Genomic DNA, 22,083 nt, shown 5'->3' with positions numbered 1-22,083 from the left:
GGATAGGACAAAGGTACAACAATGGCAAATGATGATAGGTCAAATGAACTTTAAAACTCTTGTGTACTACCACAATAAATGAGTTTGCAGACTGCTCACCACATGCCTGCTTCCACCCTACTCCCAGAGTCTGAGTCTTGATTCCACGCTACTTACCCCCCAATCCAAGCTAGGCCGGCACAAGAAAAGCAACAGAAATTCAGCCCCATCAATGTTTATAGCTGTTCAATTCACAATAACTAGATTGTGGAAACAACCTAGAAGCCCTTCAATAGATGAATGAATAAAGAAACTCTGGTATATATTAACAATGGAATATTATTCAACCATAAGCGAGAATAAAATTATGGTATTTGCAGGTAAATGGATGGAGTTGGAGAATATCATGCTAAGTGAAATAAGTCAATTCCAAAAAACCAAAACCCGAATGTTTTCTGTACCAAGTGGATGCTGACACATAATGCGGGGTGAAGGCAAGGGGGTAAGGGAACAATGGAGGAGCGTTGGATTGTGTAGAGGGGAGGGGAATGAGAAGGGGAAGGAAAGAGAGTGGAATGAAACTCTCCATACCCTATGAAATATCCATATATCCATACCCTATGTTCATGGAATGTTTTGTTGACAATGTTCTATAGTGCAGGATTTCTAGTTGAGAATTCTTTTAACTTTTGTTTATCATGGAAGGTTTTTATTTCATCAGTGCTAAAGCTTAATTATACTGGGTATAGTATTTGTGGCTGGCATCCATTTTCTTTCAGAGCTTGGTATATATTAATCTAAGACTTCCTAGATTTGAGGTACAGGTTGAGAAATCAGCTGATACACAGATTGGATTCCCTTTAAATGTCATCATTGTTTTTCTCTGGCAGCCTTTAAAATTCTATCCTTATTCTGTATGCTAGGCATTTTCACTATAATGTGACTTGGTGTGGGTCTGTTGTAATTTTGTATTTGAGTCCTATAACCTTCCTGTATTTGATTTACCATTTCATTCTCAAGTTTTGGAAATTTTCTGGTAATATTTCATTGAAATGATTATGTATCCCTTTGGTTTACTTCTCTGAGCCTTCATCTATCCTAATAAATCTTATATTTGGTCTTTTCGTGTTGTCCCATAGTTCTTGGCAGCTATGCTCATGGTCTCTTTACATCTTTTCTCCATGTTCAACTTTGTTTTCATGATTATACATTTTATCTCCATTGCCTGATACTCTCTATTCTAAGTTTAGCCTTCTGGTTATGCTTTCAGTTGAATTTTTAATTAATTTGATTTATTGATTACTTCATTTCAAGGATCTCTTTTTTTTTTTTTTTTTTTTTTTTTAATGTTTTGTTTCGTTTTTTAATCCAGAATCTCTATCTCTTTACTGAAGTGATCTTTCACTTCCTGTATTTTCTCTCTGGTTTCCCTCCTTATGCCATTCTTTACTTCATAGATCAGTTTAACTATGAACACTCTAAACTCCTTGTCTGACAATTCTTCTACCGTGGATTCTGTTACTGGAGTATCTTGGTTTGTTTGGGGTGATTTGTTGCCTTGCTTTTTCTGGTTGTTATGTGTCTATCCTTCTAACAGTATGGAGCTGAGGCAATAAACTTTCTACCCTATGGACTTACTGTGTCCCTGAAGGTTTCCAGTACCTCACTTCCTGAAAAGCAAAACCTCTCTGCTTTCTTGATTTCATGCCATGGAGCAGCCAGAAAAGCAAACTCCTCTATTCTGCCATCTTGAAAACCCTGAGGAAGTATCCTTAAGAATGATAATTATTTTAGTACTAGAAATTGAACACAGGTGCACTTAGCCACAGAGAAACATCCCAGCCCCTTTTTTGTTTTATTTTTTTATTTTGAGATAGGATTTCACTCTGTTGCTTCAGGCCTCACTAAATTTCTGAGACTGTCTTGAACTTGCAATCCCTGAGACACCGGGATTACAAGTGGACACTACCATGCCTGGCTGATAATCATTACTGTTTATGCATTAATTATATGTTATTATTTTGTCTTTTTGTGTTTTAATCTTTGTTTTCCTATAGTCTTCCACTTTTCTATGTCTGCCTCCTAATGGTATACTGTGTTCAGAGACTGATCCTTTGAGATTTTATGTTTAACATTTTTTTCAACTCTCAATTTCTTATTGAATTTTATATCATTTCTCTGCCAAGATGTACATTGTCACTAATAATGTGAGCACTTTAAGTATGGTTATTTAAATGTTCCATAAGGGAACACAAATAATTCTTATGGGAAAATATTTCATTTTTTTTCTTTTTCCACTTCATCTTCTATGGAAATGCTTTTGATATGGGTACTTCTGGTTGACAGACACTGTATTTGAAAAATAATACAAATTTCTCAAAAATAACTTTGTTTTTCTCTTCCAGGCATCTTATGTAAGTGTAGATCTTCTTATAAACAATAATTTAAATGATTAGAATTTGGACACCCATCCGTATGTTAAATGATCCATTTTAGTTCACACTTGCTTCTATGCTTAATGTTCTTTGTTTAAATGGGTTCCTCCCCACCAGGTAACTTTGGATAATACCTGTGAATCTGGAAAATCTCTCCTGGTGTTTTCAGAGTCTCAGTTACTACTTTTAAGTGGACAATTGCCTCAGGAGAAAAGGTTCATCTTTGTCTTTTATTTCTCTTTGAAAATGGTTCCAAAAATTCTTCCTGGCCTGGGAGCTCTACAGTACTTTCCAACAGTATTGATAAATTACCACTTTCCTAAAGTCACTCCTAGTGGTTGGATTAAGACAGAAAACTCTGGCATAGTCAGAAGCAGAAATGTTAATACCAAAGATTAGGACTGAAAACGGGTAATTGTTCCTTCTATGTCAGAGATTTTTATCTCAGTTGCCATCCCTACATTATTATTTAGTTCAATTGAGTTTCCTGCTCTCTAACCCCTTCTGTAGGAAACCAGACACAGCTGCTGCCCCAGTGCAACGACTCCTGGTCTGACCCAGCAGGCTCTGCAGCCTCAGAGGGACACACTGCCACCTGCTCAGGTGAGCGAGGCCCCAGCACAAGTCCCTTCTCCTTCCCTGTGTAAACGCTCACTGACATGACCCTGTCTCTCCCCAGACAGCAGAGAGCTCCGCCTGGTGGATGGTGGTGGTCGCTGTGCAGGGAGAGTGGAGATCCTGCAGCAGGGCTCCTGAGGCTCCATCTGTGATGACAGCTGGGACCTGAGTGACGCCCACGTGGTGTGCAGACAGCTGGGCTGTGGAGTGGCCCTGGAGGCCACCTTCTCTGCTCACTTTGGAGAGGGGTCAGGGCCCATCTGGCTGGATGAGCTGAACTGCACAGGAGAGGAGGCCCACGTGTGGCAGTGCCCTTCCCAGGGCTGGGGGCAGCACAACTGCAGGCACAAGGAGAATGCTGGTGTCATCTGCTCAGGTCTGTGGTGCACACGGTGCACAGGCTGGGAGGGCAGGGCATCATTCAAAGGAAGGTGACTGAGCCCTAAAATGGGGTTGGGGAGTAGCTGCCAGGACAAGTGGGAGGAGGCTCCTTACCCAGTACCTGAACTACCAACAAAGGAGAAGGCAAGGTGCTTTCATTTTCTCCTGAAGCAGGTGAACTTCTTCTGCTCCTTCCTTTTCAACACTGTCCCTGAAACAGTCATTCTCTTTAGTTTCCATTTGAAAAAGGTTTTTCTTTGTTAACCATGGTGGAAAACTGTGAGACCCACTGGATGTGTTTCCTGATGCTGCTGTAACAAATTAACATAGGCTTAATGACTAGAATCAACACACATTCATTACCTTAAAATAGCGTTCGTTAGAAGTCTCACCTGGGTTGCACTGGACTAAAAGCGAAGTGCATCCTGCTGAGGCTCTGGGAAAACTTGTTTCCTTGCCTTATCCACCTTCTAGGAGATGCCTCTATTCTCTGACTTAGGGTCCCTTTCTTATTCTTGCAACCTACCATGTTGCAACTCTGACAACTTTTCTGTGGTCAAATTACCCTCTGACTAGGGCCAGAAACATTTATCTTCCTCTGAGGATACAGGTCTAAAGATATGATTAGATTGGAATCACATGATTAATCCAGGACATTCCATGAATATCTCACCTGAAAAGATCTTTATCTTTGTACTGTCTGCAAAGCCCCTGTGACATGTGAGGCAATGTGTTCTTAGGCTCCATGGGTCAGGAAGTGGCACATTTGGGGCTCCACTCTTCTGCCATCCACTATCCACAGTTCTATTCCAGACTGTCAGATGTTTGGTCAGGAAGGAATGCATGCATCCTCCTTGCTGTAGAGCCTTCAGCTCAGTGTTCCTGGCCCTTTCATTGTCATAGAAATAAAAAGACAAACACAATCTAGCAAAACAGTTAAAAGGGACAAAACTTCCACTCTTTCACCTCGGGGGCACTTCCTCAGCAGAGTCAACAACTCCCACTACTTAGGAATAAAGGAAAACACAGCAGTAAGAGTTAATGCTCACTCTGCCCCATTTTGCTCCTCTTGCTTTCAGAGTTCCTGGCCATCAGAATGGTGAGCAAGGGCCAGGAGTGTGCTGGAGGTTTTCTACAACAACAGCTGTGGCAGTGTCTGCCACAGCCCCATGAAGCCATGACTTTGCCTGTGATCTTCAGACAGCTTGACTGTGGGGACTTTGGGACTCTAGACTTCTTGGTTCCTCTCAGGGAAGGTTCTAGACCCCAGTGGGTAGATGGAATTTGCTGCCAGAAAACTGATACCTCCCTCTAGCAGTGTCCTTCTGACCCTTAGAAATACCTATCTTGGTCTCCAAAAGATGAAACTTTATTAAGTTGTAGCAGTATAATGCCCCAAAGTCCTGTAAGTGCTTACTTTATAGAAATCCCTTAAAATAAGACTCTGGGTGGTGTTGGGATGGTAACATCTTGGGGTTCAGGCAAATCTATTATATCTGATAGTGATTTCATGGTCCTGAATTCTCAGTAAATGACCAGGAAAACTGGGTTCTCCTGAGCTTCTCACGGCCCTTTACCTCCTCAGGCACCAGTTCTGTCTCAGATCCCATCCTGGAATCTTCTCCTTACCTTGGATCCTCCGCATCCTCCTGGGAGCCCTTCTCTTCAGGGTTCTCATCATCCTTAAGACTCAGCAGAGACATGACGGTTACCTGTCCTCCACGTCTCAGAGATGCAGACAGCTGGGGTTCTCCTGGTTCACATTCAATCTTCTTCAGTCACTTAAAACTTCATCACTAGAAGGAAGAGATCATTTTTTCCTCATTGTTTCAACTGACATGGGATCACCCTCTTGGACTAGGCTTTCTGCTTATGAATGAATATGTGTTTCATGGGGAACAGGAAACTGGTATTTAATTGAGCTGCCCTCTTGGCATCTGGAAGAGTACCCAATTGGTCTCATGAATACTTCTGATTACCCCTCCCAGCCTCTCCCACAGATCCCCTCTCTCTACCCAGTGGTCTCCCTCTAACAATGGTGATTCCCTTTTTTCCTTTATCTAGGTCTGGTAAATTTCAGATGTGAATTCATCCAGTACTGTACTTTTATTTGATGGGAGGATTTTTACTATCTCTTCAATCTCATTGTTTGTTATTAGTCTGTTTAGAACTTTTATATCTTCTTGATTCAATTTTGGCAGGTATGTATGTCCAGAAGTTTGTTATTGCTAGAGTTTCTCATTTATTAGAATGAAAGTTTCCAAAATAGTCCCTAATGATCCTCTGGATTTTAATGTTATCTATTACAATATCTCTATTTCAACATCTAAATTTGCTAATTTTGGTCTTTTATCACTTTCTTCTTGTTAGTTTAGAATAAGAGTTTATAAAAAGTTTTTGATATTTCAGTAAAACAAGTTCCTGTTTCATCAATCCTATGTGTTGATCTTTGAGCCTATGTGTTGATCTTTGAATCTCTATTTCATGCATTTCAATTCAGATCTTTATTATTTCTTTTCTTCCACTTGTTTGGGGATTTTTAGAAAAAACAAACAACCCCCCACTTGTTTTGTTTATTTCTGTTTTTTTAAGTCCTTGAGATACATCATTAGATAATTTATGTAACATCTCTGACTTTTTTAAAGAAACCACTCACTGAACTGAATACTCCCTCTTATAACTGCCTTTGCTCCGTCCCACAGATTCTGGTATATTGTGTTTCCACTTTTTATTCTAGGAATTTTTAAATCTCCCTCCTGATTTCTTCAATGAGCCATTAATCATTCAAAAGTGCATTTCTATATTTTCTGTGGTTTCTCTTGCTATCAACTTCCATTCTCATTCCACTATTCCTGATAAGATGAAAGATATTATTTTAGTTTTTATGTATGTTCTAAGACTTGCATTTTGGCTTAATATAGGATATCTTTTGGAGAAAGTTTCATACCTGCTGAAAAGAAAGTGTATTCCGTTGTTGTTGGATGGGTTGCTCTGTACATCTGTAAACTTTATTTAATTCAGTGTGTAGTATAACTCTCGTGTGTCTTGTTTTTGTAGGGAGGGACAGGGATTCGGTTGACCCATTAGTAAGAATGTGGTATTGAAGTCACCCACTATTATTATATCAAGCCCTGTAACACCCTTCTTGTTGAGTTTGTTTGGTTTATAAAATTGGATGCACAGACATTCAGGTCATAAACATTTACATTCATTATATCATTTTATTAAATTTTTCCCTTTACCCATATTCAGAACCTTCTTTCTCTATTTTGAGTAATTTTGTTTGAAGTCTGCATTCCTGATATGAGTATAACTTATCCTGCTGGTTTTTGAATTCCATTTGCATGGAATATCATTTTCCATCTTTTAACTTTCAATCTGTGAATGTCTTTGCAAATGGGGTGTACAGACACCATACAATTTGGGCTTGATTTTTAATCAAGCTGCGTTTCTATGTGCTTCAGTTAAAAAATGTAGTTATTTACAGTCAGTTGTTACTGAAATATATGTACTAATACCTGTCTTTTTTTATTTCTACTATTTGAAATTCTTATTTCCTTATCTGATCTCTAATGAAATTTATTATTTCCCGTGATCTGTTGGTTGCTTTCATCTTCACCTTCTGTGCATAGGAGTCTCTTACATATCTTCTGCAATAGTGGTTTATTGGCCATGAGTTCTTTTAATTAACACATATCTTGGACAGTCTCATTTCTCTGTCAATGCTGATGGATAGTTTTTATGGATATAATAATCTAGATTAGTGGGGGGCATTGTTTTGTTTTGTTTTGTTTTGTCTTTCAAGTCTTGAAATACATCATTCTGTGACCTCTTGGCCTTTAGATCTTTTCTAAGAAGTCTGCTGTAATTCTAATGAGCTTTCCTTTATAAGTGACTTCGCAGCACTTCTCTCTCTCTCTCTTACAACTTTTAAAAATACTTTCTGCATTCTGAATTTTGGGCACTATAACTATCATATGACAAAGAGAGCTTTTTTGGGTCATATCTATTTGGACTTCTAATTACCTCCAGTGCCCACATATCCATCTCCTTGTCAAGATTAGGGAAATTTGGGGCTATTATTTCACTGAATAAGTTTTCTATGGCATTAGCCTGTTTCTACACTCCTTCCTCAGAACCTATCAGTTTAAACTGGCTCTTTCAATGCTATATCACAGTTCTTTTATATTCTGTCGATACTTTATTAATTTTTTTCTCCATTTCTGTGTGAATGTTCTAGTTCATCAATCCTCTCTTTAAACCCTGCTATTTGTTTTTCTGTTTGCTCTAGCTTATTTTCTAGACTTTCCATTAAGGGTATTATGTGACTTATTGAGCTTTTCATGTCCAACATTTCTATTTAGTTTTGTTTTGTTTTGTCTTTTCATAATCTCTGTCTTTTTACTTGAATGTTCTTTCATGTAGTCTGTTGGCTACATTAGTTCGTTTCTTAGTTCATGTTAACAATCAATATTTTCAATTCTTTCTCCAACATGTATTTCACTTTAATATGTATGGGTTCCTTTATTGGTAACTTATGAACTTTTGGGAGCATCTTACTGCCTTTGTTTCTTACGTTATTTGTGCTTCTATGTTGAGATTTGTGCATTTGGGGAAGGATATCTCCACTCTTCTTATGTGATGGGGTTTTAGTAAGCTGCTTTCTCTTTTGTACGTGTCCCAGGCTGGGAGAATCTCTCCGCTTCAAAGCACCTACTCAATGTGTTCAAAGTATTAAGTTCAATTTCCTGCACTGCTCTGAGGGAACAATCAGGGGTTACAATGAGAGCGTGGCAGCAGATCATACACTAAAATATAACAAAAGCCTGTTGAACTATTCTCTACAACTCTATTATTCAAAGACAAGAAAGAGGAAATGATAATATACAATAGATAGAAAAACTGGTAAATACAGTAAAATAAATATTAAACTATGTAGAATTTAAAAGGAAAGGGAAATGGAGGCAAAAGTAAAAGGGTTTGTGAGAGAAGGGAGAGAAGAAAAATGTGAAAACGAAGAGAGGGGACTAAAAATGAGAAAGAGAAAAAGAAGAAAAATCTAGTTAGTGAGTTAAGAATATATATAAAATTAGTAAATGTATGAAATAACAAATGACGGGAAATAAAATACATAAAAGATAATCCAAATGAAATTAAATACACGTAGGGAAAAGGATAAAAGCCCTCTTTGCTGAGGTATCTAAGACGAAAAGACATCCTCCAAGGACTTCTAGTTCTGAAAGCAGCCAGTATAAGGCCTTGGCAAATATTCACGCCTCAGGGGCATATCCTGAAAGACTCTGGGCATAGAGGTGGCAACTTAACCAACTGCCACTGTGATGAGGGTAGGGAGCACTAAATTTACTTTTCCCACATCTCAATCAGCCTCGTTTTTAAATTACCACCTTCACAGACTCAGGGATGGAGTCTATCCACCCAGCCCTTACTGTGCCCTCCTGTGCCTGGAACCTGGGCAACTCTCTCTGCTCTCTGATGGTGGCTGGATATCTTCCTCTCCTGGGTGGCAGCTTTGTGTGCTCTCAGGTTTTCATGAAGCACAGGGAGAGACACTAGGTATTGGGACTATTCACCAAATCTTCACTCAGGTCCCCTCTTGGCAGCTCTGGAAACTCCACAGCAAGCCTGGGCACCAATGGGAGCCCTCCTATTGCAAAAAAGGAAAGATTCAAAAAATCTCCTGCAGGAGGGCAGGTCCCTCCGCTGCATGGGTGGGGGCTTTCTGTGAACCATAGGAGTTTTCAGATTGCAAGGAGCAAAGCCTCCCAGAGGGAAGAGGAGTGGGCCCAGTTTTGTTCCCTCTGTGGGCAGGTGGGTCTCATGACCCTTCAGCTGCAGCCATCTATCTCATTGAATGTATCATTCAGATGACCCACTTCAGCAGCATTACCCCTCACTATGATCTCCAGGGGATGAGAAGATGCTGGAATTCATGTTCCCCAAAGGCTTAAGTGTACCAACTAGATGCTACCCACAACACCTCTCCACTTAGAAGTTGAGGAGAGCAAAGTACTTCTCACACAGCTGCCCTCTATGCAGAGCCTATAAGGATAAATTCAGACTGGTTTTCTCTTCTGCTGCTGTTTCTGTAAGAGTTTTGTCAGATACGCTTCTGGCATGGGAGCAGAGTCTGCTCTGATTCTCACTCTGTCCCAGTGACTGGAATCCCTGAGTTTCACCAAGTCTCTGTCCAGGATTGAATCGCAGTGCATTCCTTCTTTCACAGGTCATGCTGAGTAGCTGTTCTCCAGCTGTTTTGATTCTGAACACAGAGGAGCTATAATGTGCAGCCTGCTTCTGCCCCACATCTTGATCCCTCCTGTACTAATCTTTCCTTCTGTGAAAGAACTCTGTACAGTCTTTTTGAACCACTGACACAGGTTCTCCCTACTGTTTCAGGCAGCTCTTTTTAGTCTCTTAGAAAAGCTGCCAGCTCTAACGAGGAAGAGGAGCCATCCTCCCTGAGACAAGAAGACCTTGGGCATGATGACACTGAGCCTAAAACCATCTAGAACCATTTTTAAGGAAACTGATCTGTAGAGAAAACTCCTCTATGATATTATTCCACAATTAAATGAAATTTCTGTCTTGTTTGTCCCTGAAAACCTGTTACATATAATCTGTGATGAAGGGATCATTCATAATAAATACACTGAGCTTTGCAGACTAGTATATTTCTCTTAAGAAGGTGTATGCGTTCACTCCTCATGACCTTAGAAAGTTCATCTTCAAAAACATCCCTTTCCCCCTGGTCAGATCTCATTTCAGAGATCTGAGTTATCACCTCCCACAGACTGCTCTCTTACCTTCCTTTTGGTGCAGAGAATATCCTTTTTCTCTGAATATCATAAAACTCTGAAATGGTGTCCTGAACTAAGCACTGACTCACAGGAAGATGAACTCAGAAACACGATGGCCCTACCTTACTTCAAAATGTTGGAAACATGTAGGTATAGAAAGCTCAAAGCCCTTATCTCACTGTACTGAGTTTCCACATTTGAAAATCTCTTTGTTCAACCTCATTAACTACTTTCTTACTGTCATTTTAGGAATAAGCAATACCGGTTCTGCATTTAATGAACACACTACTCTTTCACATCTGTGTTGTACATGTTTCCTCTCTCTGCAATGACCCTCTTTAGTCTCCACACCTTATCTTTTTCTCCATTATCTCCCCTAATTTTATCTTTCTCATATCATTTATCAATTTAATAAGTTAAACTGAATTAGTGTAATAATCAGATGCAATATGGCAGAGTCCTACTGGGAAACATTTACATATTATTTTTGCAATGCTTAAAATAAATGATTTTTAATAGATACACTTGTCATTCAAAAAAACATATTTGTGTGTGTTTTACTTTCCTTTTTAACAGGCACATGTCTTAAAAGTAGTTATCTGATATACATGCTCATACATGAATAAGATGGTCAATGGATTAGACAAAGGGGAATGAAGGAAAGGGAGAGGAGATGGGAATAGTAAAGATGGTAGTATGATTTGGACATAAATTTCCTATGTTCATATATGAACACACCATTAGTGAAACTCCACATCATGTACAATCACAAGAATGGGAAGTTATACTCTATGTATGTATTATATGTCCAAATATACTCAACTGTCATGTAAATCTAACAAGAATAAATTTTAACAGCCAAAATCACTCATTGATGATCATGGATTTTCAAAAACACATCATTTTTCATCTTTTAATACATCCCACTACAGAGGTTTACCTGGATCTTTCCAAGTGGTAATAACTTTCTGGTCAAATTTTGAGGAATTTTCTGAACTAATGGTATAGAATAAATTATCCAGGTCAGAAAAGACCTAGTTCCTCTGGAAAGGAAACAAAACTAAAAGAAAAATGAGACCCGTTTGTTAAATCAGGATCAGACTTGGGATAGCACTGAATAAAAAAAGAGAAACCATTTGATTGAGATCCTGAAGATTCTCTTGTTCAAAAGTGGGAAATTTTAGAAAATAATTTTACATCAACCTCAGTGTCATTGTGTCTTCTGGGTCTATACCATTAATCTCAGTCAGCTCTATGCACCACTCACAGTAAGGAAGACTGATGTTGGACACATCATAAAGACAAACACACTCCATTTCCCTATTTAGATACAAACAATAGGAATGTTTAATACTATACATTACTTTTCATTTGACTTTTTTGTATACAGGTAATGATCTCATGCTTACATGGAAGCAGTGAAGACTAAAATTATACACAAGAAAAGCTTATAGTGTGCCTTTGTCCACTTCTGAAACATCACCAGTCGTGACCTCAAGGTTAATGGAAGAGAAAGGAAAAAATCTGCTGTTCCCTGATATGACAAAACCGTCACCGTCAATAAACATGTAGTCTGTAGACTTCCATGGCAAAAATACAGCCACCCCACATACAGAGCATGTATGAGTCAAAACTAAGATGACAATACAGTCTAGGATCTGTGGATAGCATTTGGTAGAAAATATAAAATAGACATAAAATTTAAAGACCATAGTCATAATAATCTGAAAATAAGACAAGATCAGACACCCAAAGTAGGACTAAAGACAGGCCAACAGAAAAGAATATCCTCAAATGAACAGTGGAATCACCATCTAACTGGCTGTTGTGTCATTGAGCTGTCCGCTCTTTTTTTTTTTTTTTTCCTAGTCCTACTTTACATTCTAGCACAATTGTCCAAGCTCATTTTATATCATAGTTCCCTGGGTCCTTTTGATGGAGAGAAAGATTTATTAGCCAAGGTCTGAGTCCTGAGTGAGCTCTTTCCTACTGGGATAGGATTGCTTTAAATTCATTTTGAAGAGAGAGAAAAAGATTATAAATTATTTTAAAATCATTTTTTCTTAGAGACACCTCTAATTCCAGTCCAATACCTCAAGATTCTTCCTTGTTGTTCATATTGAAATTGGAATTTCCTTTCTCCAACAATGATATTCTTGCAACGCCAATACTCTCATACCACGTCTCAGTTCTACAATATGCATAAGGTAGATTCAAAAATTACTGTTCTATAAAAATAACAATAAAGCTATTAAGGAAAGATCAAGAATTTCTTGCAGTTCTTTTTGTTTTAGATTAAGATAAATGCTCAAAATACTATGTTCAAATTAGTTGAATTAGATCTTAGTTTTTTTAAATTTTGTGTAGATGTGTTAGCCATTTAATTCACAGTTCAGTTTGTTTCAGTTTAAATAAAAATAAAGTTTCCAATCTTTGTTGATTAGGATTTTTTCCTTTCAATGTGTATAACAATAACAGCTCCCATGGCAGTATTTTGTAAGAAATACTCAAAGGGTGTTACTTCTTCTCCCTTGCCTTCCACCCCATTTTCAACCCACATCCTCTCCCACTCTCAGACATAAGTCCAAACATTGTCTGGACCTGGGGTTATAGCTGCTCATTTTATCTGCCAATTTGTACTTTATAGAGTTCTCTTTACTTCTTACCAGGTAACGTCTTGTTACTCTAATTCTATTATAACTAATAATAACTAATACTTCTTCTTTATTTTTTTCTGTACCAGGGATTGAACCCAGGGGCATTTAACCAATCAGCTACATCCCCAACCCTTTTTAATACTGTTATATAGAAACAGGGTCTTGCTGAGTTGCAAATTAATTTTTGAATTTCCTTTACAAATATTTGCAAATCTACATCATGTATTATTTTATTTCTTCTTTATTACACAAACAATACCCCATATATAATTTTTGCACTTTGCATTCTTTTACCTGGTGATATATTCTGGAATTCATTCTATAGAAAGCACTTGTTCTATACAATGAGAAACATTGCAACATCTCCTTAGTGCACCATAGTAAGGATGTGCCATCTTTTATAATACATTTCCTATGCAATAATATGGTATTTACAACATTTTGAAATTGGAGATGATAAAATGAATAATCTTGTGCACATATGCTTTTGTGTTGTTGGGGGTTTATCTTCAGAGAATTTTTGCAAGTGAGACTGGTGCAGCAAATGATAAGAATGTATATTGTTATTAGATTTCTCTCACAAGAATTGTGCCATTTTGTACACACTCACCCTCCACCAGCAAGGTTTGAACATCTATTTCCTTCAGCCTTATAAACTGACTGTGTTATAAACCTTAGCATTTTGCAATCTGATAGATGACAAACCATATTGTAGTGTAGCTTGATTGTATTTCTCTTATTACAGGAGAAGCCTCTTCTCAAATTGTAAGGTTCATCTTGTACCAATTTTGCAAATGTATAATAATACCTTTTGGTTATTTTTCTATTGTATTCAAGTCACCATTTTCCTCCATTTGGAAGGGCCATTTTTACTAAAGATATTAACCCTTTATCTATAAATATCTTTATATTTCTAGTTTATCATTTATCCTTTGATTTTATTTTTCTACATCTTGTTTTGATTTGCATTTCTTTTATTACTAGAGATGTTGAACATTTTTTCATATATCTGTTGACTGCTTGTAGATCTTCTTCTGTGAAGTGCCTGTTCATTTCCTTAGCCCATTTGTTGATTGGATTATTTGTATTCTTGGTGTAGAGTTTTGTGAGTTCTGTATATATTCTGGAAATTAGCACTCTATCTGAAGTATGAGTGGCAAAGATATTCTCCCACTCTGTAGGTTCTCTCTTCACATTACTGATAGTTTCCTTTGCTGAGAGAAAGCTTTTTAGTTTGAATCTATCCCAGTTATTGATTCTTGCTCTTATTTCTTGTGCTATGGGAGTCCTGTTAAGGAAGTCTGGTCCTAAGCCAACATGTTGAAGATTTGGACCTAATTTTTCTTCTATAAGATGAATGGTCTCAGGTCTGATTCCAAGGTCCTTGATCCATTTTGAGTTCAGTTTTGTGCAGGGTGAGAGATAGGGGTTTAGTTTCATTCTGCTGCATATGGATTTCCAGTTTTCCCAGCACTATTTTTGAAAAGACTATCTTTTCTCCATTGCATATTTTTGGCACCTTTCTCTAGTATGAGAAAATTGTCTTTATTTGGGTTTGTGTCCATGTCCTCTATTCTGTACCATTGATTTACCTGTCTATTTTGGTACCAATACCATGCCGTTTTTGATACTATTACTTTGTATATATTTGCAGTTCTGGTATTGCGATACCCCCTGCTTCACTCTTTCTGCCAGAGATTGCGTTAGCTATTCTGGGTTTCTTATTCTTCCAGATGAATTTCATGATTGCTTGCTCTATCTGTAAGCTACATCATTGGGATTTTAATTGGAATTGCATTGAATCTGTATAGAACTTTTGGTAGTATGGCCATTTTGACAATATCAATTCTGCCTATCCAAGAACACGGGAGATCTTTCCATCTTCTAAGGGTTTTCTTAATTTCTTTCTTTAGTGTTCTGTAGTTCTCGTTGTAGAGATCTTTCACATTTCGTTAGATTGATTCCTAAGTACTTTATTTTTTTCAAGGCTATTGTGAATGGGGTAGTTTTCCTAACTTCTCTTTGCAAAGATTCAACACTTATGTATAAAAATACATTAGACTTATGAGCATTGATCTTATATCCTGCTACATTACTGAATTCACTTATGAGCTCTAAAAGTTTTCTGGGGAATTTCCCAGTTCTTCTAAATATAGAATCAAGTCATCAGCAAATAGGGATAGTTTGAGTTCTCCTTTTCCTGTCAATATCCCTTTATTTTCTTTAGTTTTTCTCTGGCTAGAGTTTCAAGGAAAATGTTGAATAGAAGTGGTGAAAGAGGGCATCCCTGTCTTGTTCCAATTTTTAGGGGAAATGCTTTCAGTTTTTCACCATTTAGAATGATATTAGCCATGGGCTTAGCATAGATGGCCTTTACAATGTTAAGGATTGTTCCCACTATCCCTATTTTTCTAGTATTTTGAGCATGAAGGGATGCTGTAGTTTATCAAATGCTTTTTCTGCATCTATTGAAATAATCATGTGATTCTTGACGTTAAGTCTGTTGATATGGTGAATGACATTTATTGATTTCTGGATGTTGAACCAACCTTGCATCCCTGGGATAAAACCCATTTGATCATGGTGCACTATCCTTTTAATATAATTTTGCATGCGATTTGCTAAAATTTTGTTGAGAATTTTTGCGTTGATGTTCATTGAGGATATTGGTCTGAAATTTTCTTTCCTCAATGTGACTCTGTCTGGTTTCGTTATCAGAGTGATGTTGGCTTCATAGAATGAGTTTGGGAGGGTTCCCTTCTGTTCTGTTTCATGGAATACTTTGAGAAGTATTGGAATGAGCTCTTCTTTAAAGGTTTTGTAGAACTCGACTTACAACTCATTTGGTCCTGGACTTTTCTTTGTTGGTAGGCTTTTGATGACTTCTTCTATTTCATTACTTGAAATTGATCTATTTCAATTGTGTATGTCCTCCTTGTTTGCTGCTTGCTGACAACCAGCAGGAAAAAGGACACGTACTTTTCAGAAGTTCATGAAGCAGCCTCCGCTTTCTTCAGATAACACCCTCAATATATAAGCAGTCTTATGCATAAGCAATTGTAATCAGATATGTCCATCCAATCCTATTAAAGGTCAAGCGATCACGAGCTCAAGCATACATGTAAGATATATCTGTCCACAGGCTAAGCGGCTGAACTAATTATCATACAGCCAATGGTAAATGCTTCCTGTTTTTCTCAATGCACATTCAGCACGCCCTTTGGCTTTCTGCCAGTTGCCATCTTGGATGCATGTGGCATAACCCTGGGCCCCAGGTCTCGCCCGCCACATTTCTCCCTTTCTGTTTATAAAAGAGACCATGACTGTCTTAGGTTGTCCATGGCAGAGCAACATCCTTACCCGTCATCGGACAATGAGACTCTAGCCCTCATTTCCTGTCTTAGGTTGCTATGAGCTCCCCATGAATCTTACCTGTCTTTGACTACCGGTCCAACATATTTAACCAGACTTGGGGGGATGAGCCAGCATCAATTGCCACGAGAGCTTGGCAAATAATGGCTGTTTCTCTGCGTCGATGTATATGCATTTTGTTTAAACACTATATGCACCAAACAGATACAACACACAATAGACCTCCCCCGGACAAAAACCCAAACCAATCTCTTCCGCACCCAAATTGGCAATTTTGTGTCCTGCGGGAAAACACAAACAGACCCTCGGGCCCAGATTAATACCAGATCCAGGCCTTTCCATTGTCCCATAGAATGTCCTTCCAGAGCACTTGAGGTAGATGTTTTTTATTAGGCTCTGAATGATGGTCAGCAGCCGATCAGCCACCAGAATCAAGATTTTAAAAATTTAAGATGAACAAGGCAATAGATAATTTGTCTTTTGGGGATCTGTATGATGCCCCTATTTCCCCTTTTTGTTTATAAAGCATGTTTTCAAGCGTTAAATGGGCACGCTCAACAATGCTTTGTCCAGTAGGATTATAGGGAATTCCGGTGACGTGTTGAATACCAAAGGTGGAACAAAATTGTTTAAAGGCCTGGGATGTATATCCAGGACCATTATCTGTTTTAATTTGTTTGAGAACCCCCAGGATGGAGAAAGAGTGTAAACAGTGTGTTATTACATCTTTGGTTTTTTCTCCAGTAAGAGCAGAGGCCATAATAAATCCTGAAAAGGTATCAATAGACACATGAATGAATTGTAGTTTTCTAAATTCTGAATAATGAGTTACATCCATTTGCCAAATATGATTGGGCTGAAGCCCTTTTGGATTTACTCCTAATGAGGGGTTAGGAATAAGTGTAGCACATTTAGCACAAGACTTGACTATGTCCGTAGCTGTTGCCTTAGTATTTTTATAGCATGTGCGTAGAGTGGAAGCATTTACATGAAATTTGGAATGAAAAGTTTTTGCATTTTCAAGCGTATTAAAGATGTGTGGGTCTCTGGTGGCCATATCTGTTAAATCATTGTGTAAACTTAGAGAACCTTGAAGGCCAGTATGAGCCCAAACATGCCCAATAAAAAAAGGATCTTTTCTGTCCCAGAGAAGTTTTTGTAAGCATTGTAAATATTTAGTAATAGTGGAGGTGAGGGAAATCATACCAGTTAATTCTAAATTTTGAACAGCATTAACAACGTATTTGCTATCAAAGAATAGGTTAAAAGGCTCATGGTGGATTTTGAATATTTCTATAGCTACTAATAGCTCTGTTTGTTGTCCAGATAGAGTATTAAACAACAATGTTTCTGTAACATTATCTATAGTAATAGCACTCGTACCATTTTTTGATCCATCAGTAAATATAAGGGTAGCTCCTATAATAAGTTCTTTTTGGGTGACCTTAGGGAAAATTATAGGATATTGACTCCAAAATTGGTGAAGAGGATCAGATGGCAAATGATTGTCAAACACAGCAGAAGTACTAGTAAAGACTATAGCCCATGAATTTGAATTATTAATAAGATATTGTATCTGATCAGTAGTACATGGAGTAGTGATTGTTGAGGGATGTGATCCAAAGGTGGAAAGGGATACTTTTAATACCTTAAGGATTAATTCTGCCACAGATTCAGTAAACAAGGCTAAGACCTTGTTTGGGGCATAATTCATGTGAACCCATAGAATAGGACACTTTTACCAAAACACTCCTGTGGGTAACTTATTTGTGGCCAAGACAATGAATGATAAAGGCTTAACTAGGTCAATACAATCAAGATGAGCCTTTTCCATAGCTGTTTCAACAAGCTTGAGAGCTGTTTGAGCCTTAGGGTAAGCACTCGCTTAGAAAGAGGATCAGAATCACCTTTAAGAATATCAAACAGGGGGCCCAAACTTGAGGTGGGTAAATGAAGGTAAGGTCTAATATAATTAATATTACCCAAAAGTTTTTGAAAATCATTTAAAGTTCTAAGTTTGTCCACGTGAATGGTAATTTTTATGGGTTTAACCATAGTTACATTTATGATAGATCCCAGGAAGTTTTTGGTGTCTGTCATTTGTACTTTATCAATGGCAATATGTAAGCCCCATCTTTCCAGTGACTTTAGTAAGGAATTATAACATTGCTCTAAGATAGGTTTTTCCTTATGAGCTAGCAAAATATCATCCATATAATGATAGATTAAAAGTTGAGGGTTAATTTGTTGATATACACCGGGGTGGAAATTAATCTGATTACCTTGCCCTTCATATGGTCCTTGGCCTGTCAGCATGTTTAGATTCCATTGAGGATTGCCCACAGCTGCATTACATCAGGCAGTATCAGAACATAGCTCCTGTTTAGCCACCTTCCACATGAGATATTGTCTCCCAGATAAACATGCCTTTGCTAAATTACCCCAATCAGTTGGAGTAAGATTTTGACTTGCAATATTCTCTAATAAAGAAATGGTAAATCCAGCTTGTACTCCATAGGACATAACTGCCTCTTTTAACATTTTTACTAATTTTATATCTAATATTTGATGATATCTCTGATTGTTTTGATCTTCAAATACCGGGAATATTGGGAACACTGATCGAGATTCTACATCAGCCCAGTGTCTGGGGGCCGCCCCTGTGCAGCAGGTACATTCGCCCCTACTACTTGGAAAAGAGTGGTGATCTGGATTATACGCCAGAGGGCGTGGCGTGGTAGGTGTTAAATGCCTCTGAGGGAACTTCTTTTCTAGCTCTGTCCCAAATAGCTCCTGTTCTTTAGAGTTACATTCCTGTTCTGAATCTGAACATCTATTTTCTCTTTCAGGAGCTCGACTTGATTGTTCTTCTTTTACAGTTTCTAATATCTTTTCCCCTTCTCTTAACCGTTCTTGAAATTTTGGTTTTTTGGAAGTCAAACAGAAATGAACTAATGTTCATATCGCCACAACAACAACAAACAGAAATGGTACAAGAAAAGGAAATACAAAAAACACCTTACACATATTCATTTACTACAGGACGTCACTGTCTCTTGGGACAGCCTTTCATTGCATTCCCTCTCTAGGGGAACCTTCCATTAAAACCTTAAGGCAACCGTTTCCTCAAATAGGGAAACCTGCTAGTTGACTGTGCTAGTGAAAAATTTTCTTCTTTATTACTTACCTGAGCGCTCACCACTCCCTGTACTGGCCGCCACTTGCCGCTTGCTGCCGACCAGTGGGACAAACGACACGTACTCTTCAGAAGTTCATTAAGCAGCTTCCACTTTATTCAGATAACCCCCTCAATATATAAGCAATCTCATGCATAAGCAATTGTAATCAAATATGTCCATCCAATCCTATTAAAGGTCAAGCGATCACGAGCTCAGGCATACATGTAAGATATATCTGTCCACGCGCTAGACGGCTGAACTAATTATCATACAGCCAATGGTAAATGCTTCCTGTTTTTCTCAAGGCACATTCAGCACGCCCTTTGGCTCTCTGCCAGTCATCATCTTGGATACATGTGGCATAACCCTGTGCCCCGGGTCTCACCCGCCACACTTGTTCGGTTTAGGTAATTCATATGTCTCTTGAAACCTGTTGATGTCTTCGAGATTTTCTATTTTGTTGGAGTATAGATTTTCAAAATAGCTTCTAATTATGTTTTGTATTTCACTCATGTCTGTTGTGATGTTTTCTTGTTCATTCTGATTCTAGTAATTTTAGTTTTCTCTCTCCCTGTCTTTGTTAGGGTGACTAAGGGTTTGTCAATTTTTTTACTTTTTCAAAGCACCAACTCTTTATTTTGTGAATTTTTTTGATTGTTTCTTTTATTTCAATTTTATTGATTTCAGCTCAGATTTTAACTATTTCCTGTCTTCTACTACTTTTGGTGTTACTCTGTTCTTTTTCTAGGGCTTTGAGCTGTAGTGTTAGGTCATTTACTTGTTGATTTTCTCTTCTTTTATTGAATGCACTCCATGAAATAAATTTTCCTCTAAGTACTGCTTTCATAGTGTCCCAGAGATTTTGATATAATGTATCTTTGTTCTCGCTCACCTCTAAGAATTCGTTTATTTCCCTTCTGATGTCTTCTGTTATCCATTCATCATACAACAGCATATTATTGAATCTCCAGGTGTTGGAGTAGTTTCTGGTTTTTACTCTGTCATTTATTTCTAATTTCAATCCATTATGATGTAATAGAATACAAGGTAATATCTCTATCTTCTTGTATTTGCTAATATTAGCTTTGTGGTGTAAAATATGATCTATTTTAGAGAATGATCCATGTGCTGGTGAGAAGAAAGTGTATTTGCTCTTTGTTGGATGGTATATTCTATATATGTCCGTTAAGTCTAAATAATTGATTGTGTTATTGAGATCTATGGTTTCTTTGTTCAATTTTTGATTAGAGGATCTGGCCAGTGGTGAGGGAGGTATGTTATAATTGCCTAGTATTATTGTGTTGTGGTCTATTTGGTTCCTGGAATTGAGAAGGATTTGTTTAACATACATGGATGAGCCACTGTTTGGGGCATAGATATTTATGATTGTTATGTCTTGCTGATTTATGTTTCCCTTAAACAGTATGATATGTCCTTCCTTATCCCTTCTGACTAACTTTGGCTTGAAGTCCACATTATCTGATATGAGGAGGGATACTCTGGCTTTTTTTTCTTGAGTCCATGTGCATGGTTATGTTTTTTCCAATCCTTTCACCTTTCGTCTATGGGCGTCTCTTTGTATGAGGCGAGTCTCTTGTAGGCAGCATATTGTTGGATCTTTCTTTTTAATACAATCTGCCAGTCTATGTCTTTTGATTGATGAGTTCAGGCCATTAACATTCAGGGTTATTATTGAGAAATGATTTGTATTCCCGGTCATTTGACTCATTTTTGTTTTTTGACATGATTTGGTTTCTCCTTTATTTGGCTATTCCTTTAGGCTAGTTCCTCCCGTTGCTGATTTGCATCGTTGTTTTTCATCTCTTCCTCATGGAATATTTTGCTGAGAATGTTCTGTAATGCCGGATTTCTTTTTGTGAATTCTTTTAGCTTTCGTTTACCATTGAAGGATTTTATTTCCTTATCAAATCTGAAGGTGAGTTTTGCTGGGTATAAGATTCTTGGTTGGCATCAATTTTCTTTCAGGGCTTGAAAAATGTTGTTCCAGGCCCTTCTAGCTTTTAGGGTCTTGATTGAAAAATCTGCTGATATTCCTATTGGTTTCCTCCTGAATGTAATTTGATTCCTTTCTCTCATAGCCTTTAAAATTCTGTCTTTATTTTGTATGTTAGGTATTTTCATAATAATGTGCCTTGGTGTGGGTCTGTTGTAATTTTGTGTATTTGGAATCCTATAAGCCTCTTATACTTGATTTTCCATTTCATTCTTCAGATTTGGGAAATTTTCTGATATTATTTCATTGAATAGATTGTTCGTTCCTTTGGTTTGTTTCTCTGTGCCTTCCTCAATCCCAGTAATTCTTAAATTTGGCCTTTTCATGATATTCCATAATTCTTGTAGATTCTGTTCATGATTTCTTACCATCTTCTTTGTTTGGTCAGCTTTGTTTTCAAGAATAAATATTTTGTCTTCAGTGTCTGAGGTTCTGTCTTCCAAGTGTTCTGTCCTATTAGTTATGCTTTCTATGGAGTTTTTAATTTGGTTTATTGTTTCCTTCATTTCAAGGATTTCTGTTTGCTTTTTTTTCAGTATCTCTAACTCTTTATCGAAATGATCCTTTGCTTCCTGTATTTGCTCTTTTACCTGTTGATTGGTGTGACCATTCAATGACTGCATTTGCTCT

At 37.7% G+C, this 22,083-nt stretch overlaps 1 protein-coding gene across 1 annotated transcript in view; it reads left to right on the top strand.

Annotated features, from left to right (window-relative positions):
• Positions 1–460: 460 nt before the first annotated feature.
• Positions 461–22,083, top strand: part of LOC306661053 (antigen WC1.1-like) — a gene marked incomplete at both ends in the record, with an annotated part of 88,721 nt that continues 67,098 nt past the window's right edge. The window contains 4 exons of the mRNA XM_079139881.1: positions 461–481; positions 2,925–3,017; positions 3,228–3,408; positions 4,493–4,669. Of these exons, the coding sequence (XP_078996007.1) occupies positions 461–481; positions 2,925–3,017; positions 3,228–3,408; positions 4,493–4,669 (472 nt within the window). The remainder of the gene's footprint in view (positions 482–2,924; positions 3,018–3,227; positions 3,409–4,492; positions 4,670–22,083) is intronic.

Source organism: Sciurus vulgaris, assembly GCF_902686455.1.
Source record: "Sciurus vulgaris genome assembly, chromosome: 5".
Lineage (NCBI taxonomy): Eukaryota > Metazoa > Chordata > Mammalia > Rodentia > Sciuridae > Sciurus > Sciurus vulgaris.
This window is presented reverse-complemented; position numbering and strand designations above follow the sequence as displayed.